Here is a 5,551-nt window from a genome sequence, read left to right as displayed (position 1 = left end):
GGTGCATTTTGCATTGTAAAGTCCATGAATATATTACATAAGTCATAAGTGTGCAACATCTAACCTTCTATATCCTCCAACTGAAAGTAATGTGTTTGTAATTTTATTAAAAACACTAATTTTCTAAACTTTTTTTTGAAACGGCCAAGAATTTTATAAATATACTCACGCTAGCAAGAAACTAGACAAGGGTCAAGGAGTTACAGGAGTTACAGTCAAGTACATATCAAGAAATAAAAAAGGGGGATACATTCCAACTCTCCCAACTACAAATTCATTTTTTACCCCTACATTTGAGTCATAGATAAACTAATGACTTAATATTCTCGACCGCTTGAATAGGGAAACATACAGACCTTTGAAATAGTTTGTTGTTCCTTAATTTCCAGAGAACCCATAACATTCCATAACAAATTGCAGTGAGCCTTTTTCTACGCTTTACACAGTTTCCACATTTAGAAGTAAAGTCAATGAACTCACTTACTGTGTTAACTGCCATATCATCAATCCCGCACCAGCTGAGAATTTTTCTCCGAACCATACTCGCAAATGGACAGTTGATGAGTATATGATCCACATCTTCCTACTGATTTACACATAGACCACAGAATATGAAATCAATAGGAATGTTTCTTCTGATAAGTGCCATAGCACAAGGTATACAACCCTGCACTGCTCTCCAAACAAAGCCCAACACCTTTATGGGAATTAACTTACACCAGCTGATCAAATTATGAGAAAAATTATTGGCATGTTTGAGTTCAATTAAATGCCTGAGGATAGGAACACTAAAAATTCCATCAGGGGCAATAGAGCAATATGTATAATCTGATCCAGGATGTAGCTGAACCGATCCAACATCCTGAACAAGGCTCGATAGACAGTTGTGTAACCCACAATTTGATGGGTTAGACTTCCAACACCAACTAGTACCACCAGTTACATTTATTCTTTCCTTCACCACACATCTCTTTTGAGCCTCTAGATCATAAAGAGCATGATATACCTTTTTTAATTCTAATGATCTAATCCAAATATCGTTTCAAAACTGGGTGTTGTCCCCAGATTTGACACATTGTCTAAATATGTCATTGATACTTATGCCCATAAATTCCAAGTCATTTTTTACATCTACTATGTTGTTCCACACACCACTGAGAGATTTCTTGGAGAGATAATCTTTCGGTTTGTTGAACATGTTATGAACTCCACATATAATCTTACTCCACAGAGCTGATGTATTATTCCTTAGTCTCCACCACCATTTAACCAGTAAAGCAATGTTCATAGCCCTAATGGAACCAACACCTAAACCACCCAGTTGTTTAGGGCTAGTGACTTTGTTCCACGAAACCCAGTGTATTTTATTTTTCTCATCACTCCCCCCCCCCCCCCCATAGGAAAGATCTTCTTATCTTTTCAAGCCTCTCAATTACACTTATGGGAGCTTTAAAAAGCGAGAGATAGTACGTGTGAAGATTTCCCAATACAGAAGTGATAAGAGTTAGTCTCCCCCCAAAAGATAATGTTTTTGCCTTCCATCTCGTGAGCTTAGATTGAAACTTGTTAATGACTAGCTGCCAATTCCTCACCAAGTTCATGTTAGCCCCAACGGGTACTCCAAGGTAGGTAAAAGGTAGACAACTAGCCTCACAGCCAAGTATCCTAGCAGCAGATGTAGTTTCACAACTCGATGCCCCAACGCCATATACCTTGGATTTTCTGAAATTTACCTTGATACTGGAGGCCATATGGAAGCAATGTAAGATACGGGCTAAGTTTTTCATATTCGATTTGCACCAATCACCCACAAATAAAGCGTCATCTGCGTAAAACAAATGCGATATTTTTTCTTCGATTCCTAAAATTCTTATCCCTTTGAATGTGTTTTTCTCACCAGCAGTCTTCATAGATACATTTAGTCCCTCTATTGTTATAATGAATAGAAACGGAGATAGAGGGTCTCCTTGCCTCACCCCTTTTGAGAGCTTGAATTCTTTAGTTGGGCTACCGTTGATAATAACTGAGGCACGGGCAGATGACAGGCATCCTCGAATCCACTTTCTCTACCTATTCCCAAATCCCATTTAATTGAGAATTGAGTCAATATACTCCCAGTTGATAGAATCAAACGCTTTGTCGAAATCCACTTTGAAGAGTAACACTTTCCTTTTTGTTTTTTGACCCAAGAACATATTTCATTGACAATAAGGGGTCCATCAAGTATCCTCCTGCCCTCCACGTAGGCTGACTGAACTTCATCTATTACACTACCAATTACTGTCTTTAATCTAGTTGCCAACACTTTGGAAATTATCTTGTATATGCATCCAATCAAGCTAATAGGCATGAAATCAACCAAGGTAGTCGGGTCCTTAGATTTAGGGGCTAACATGATGAATGATGTAACACTATGAATTTCAAAATAATTTTTCGCAAAATATAAAAGCATTTTTCATTTAATTTTCATGAAACATCAAGTTTAAATCCCAATTCACATCATACAAAATCCCAAGATCACGTATCATAAAAATCCCATGCGTGTGTACAGATCAAGCCGGCGCCTTCCCACGGTCATCACTAGTACCTGAAACAAACAACACTAACACTGTAAGCACAAAGCTTAGTGAGTTCCCCAAAATACCACATATAACACATATTAGCCACTTGAGGCTATAACTCTGTGGGTCCGTGCACCCAAACTCTGTGAACCCTCAGGTTCTAACTCTGGGAACCTTCCGGTTCCAACTCTATAAGCATGCACAGCATAAATCACATAGACATCATGCAGTACAGCACATAGCATACACATAACATACACATACTCTGTCACGTAACTCTGATTACCTACTCAAGGTAAAGTATAGTGAGAAGACTCACCTCGTATATCTCGATAACTCGCGAGTCCTGGAATCACTCGTGCTCGATCCTCCGAGCTATAATCCTCCTATAACATCATACATATCTAATTAACACTTTTACCACTAAGGTTGACTACCCCTATCAAGTCAACTCTGGTCAACGGTCAATTTTGACCGGACTCGGCGAGTGCACTAGAGCGACTCTGCGAGTCTATACGTGTTCACTAACTCTCTAGGATTCTCTTTTGACACGTCGAGTACTCCCCTGACTCGACGAGTTCCACCTGGCATGAATCGCGGGGCCACCACAACTCAACTCGCCGAGTCTCAAGAACAACTCGGCGAGTTCCAGCTCGACTCAGTCCACCTGTCAACCCTCTCTAACTCTCTCTGACTCACTGAGTCGACCCTTAACTCGGCAACACCACTCGTTAAGTGGTTAAGGACAAACTTCATGCTACTCGCCGAGTCTGTTCTTCGGACTCGGCGAGTCCATGCCATGCACCAACTCAATCTCACTTCTAAGGTCAGATCCGCTCCAACAACTCATAGATCTGGCCCTCCCAAGCACATTCATCACGTAAAGTTCATGTCTTGGTGCTCATAACACACCCCATGACTCATAAATGGTGTTTTGACCTCAAGCACAAAGACCCCAATCCAAAACCCCCATGGATTCATAAAAAGCTTGGACGAAGGGACACTCTGGACCTCCAAGGGTCCAGATCCAGAACCTAACTCGCTTAAGGGACCAAGGAAGCACTAGATCTAGCCACAAAAGGGCTCAATAAGCCCTAAATCAACATGAACATCAACATAACAGAGAATGGATCGAAGATAATACCTCAAACGTGATGTTCTGGACCTCAAACCTTCAGGAAGTGGCTCCTCCTGTTTCCCCTTGGCTATTGCTTCCTTTCCCTTGCTAGATAACACCTCCAAGGTCAATAATGGCTCCTTGACTTACTCCAAACGCTCAAGCTCACTAGGGTTTCACTCAGGGGACTGGTGAGCACAAATGACAGCCATAAGGCCCTTGAAATAGGTCCCAAACCCAAGAAATTAGGGTTTCATTAAACAGCGCGGACTCACCGAGTCCAGGCGCGAACCCGCGTCCAGAACCGCGATCCTACTTGGCGAGTTTGAGCTCCAACTCGCCGAGTCCCCTCACAAAACACCAAAAATATATTCATAAAAGATACCTGGAAATCCGGGCTGTTACAATGAGGAGTTACAACCTTTGGATAGAGTTCCAGAATTTTCAAATTTTCAAATAGCCCTCATCAAATCATCTCTTATGACATCCCAGTGTCGTTTAATAAACTTGAATGTTAGTCCATCAGGACTCAGTACCTTATCACCACCACAAGCCCATGTGGCCTTTTTGATTTCGTCTATAGTAAAGGGGGCCTCAATACGAATCGCCTCCATTATCGAGATTGTTTTGAAACGAGAATTCACAAGTTTAGGTCTGGAGGTCCATCTTTCCATTAACTTGTTTTGAAAGAAGTTAAACACCTCTTCTTTAATCTCCTCAACTTCAGTACTCCATCTACATCAATCTGAATCTTCCTGTTATAATTGTTAACAAATCCATGGTAGAATGATGTGTTTTCATCCCCATCCGTAGTCCACTTAATACGCGCCTTTTGCTTTAAATCCTCAACAGCAAGCCTTTCAAGTTCAAGGATTCTCTTTAGACAATTGCTCCTATTTTTAAGTTCTTCTTCAGTTAACAACCGATTTTCTGCCTCTTTCTCAAGTTTCACCACAGATGCTTTCAATGTTTCTTTTTCCTTATCTTCCTTATTGTGTTCTAATTTATGCCATTGACGAATAGCTTCTTTTACGTGCTTGAGTTTGGCAGCCATATATGCATCAGTTGGCCCATAACCTCTGAATTCAGGCCATGCATTCACCACCACTTGATCAATGCCATCCACCAATAACCAGGAATTGAAGAATCTAAATGGTTTAGGACCAAAGTCTTTTCTACCCGAAGTGAGTGTAATAGGACAATGGTCAGATAGATGTCTAGGATGAGCAGTTGTTGTAAGTGCACGACAAGAAGACAGGAAATTAGGACATACAAGGAACCTGTCAATTTTGCTTAATTTCGCATCAACCCAACTCATGTAAGTGAATCGTTCTCCACCCATGTTGAAATCTTGCACACCTGCTTCATGAATGAACCGGTTAAAGTCACGAGCGCTAACCTCACAAAATTGGGAATTGAATCTTTCCTCTTTGCACCTCACTACATTAAATTCCCCAAATATGAGCCACTTTCCAGACCAGTTATACATTATTTGCATCAGATCCCTCCATAGTGCTTTCTTCTCCAGTGGTGCTTGAGGACCGTAGATATTTGCTATGATAGTGTGCCCCAGAATGCCAACCCATGAGCCTATAACTATTAAGTAATGTCGGCTCTTGATAACATTTGACGTTCTAAAAAGTCTTGAATTCCATATTGAAACTAAACCACCAGATCGACCAGTGGAGTCCACCCCTTCGAAGCCCATCTCAGAGTCGTCCCAACATCCTTTCACATCAATATTGGAATAATTGGAGATTTGTGTTTCATGTAATCCCATGAAGTTAATAGCGTGTTGCATCTTCAATTTCTTTACCCATTTTACCTTGGCATCGACCCCGATGCCACGAACATTGAGTGACATAAAATTCAT

The 5,551-nt window shown here is 40.9% G+C and overlaps 1 protein-coding gene across 1 annotated transcript; it reads right to left on the bottom strand.

The window, feature by feature from the left end:
• Window positions 1–4,351: 4,351 nt before the first annotated feature.
• On the bottom strand, window positions 4,352–5,551 carry LOC145049993 (uncharacterized). The gene has a single exon (XM_078998319.1). It carries the CDS (start codon window positions 5,549–5,551, stop codon window positions 4,352–4,354), a length of 1,200 nt encoding a protein of 399 aa, XP_078854445.1.

Source organism: Lactuca serriola, chromosome 5 (assembly GCF_051521515.1).
Source record: "Lactuca serriola cultivar US96UC23 chromosome 5, Lser_US96UC23_V15, whole genome shotgun sequence".
Classification (NCBI taxonomy): Eukaryota; Viridiplantae; Streptophyta; class Magnoliopsida; order Asterales; family Asteraceae; genus Lactuca; species Lactuca serriola.
The sequence above is the reverse complement of the archived record's forward strand: the minus strand, read 5'-3'. Positions and strand labels throughout refer to the sequence as shown.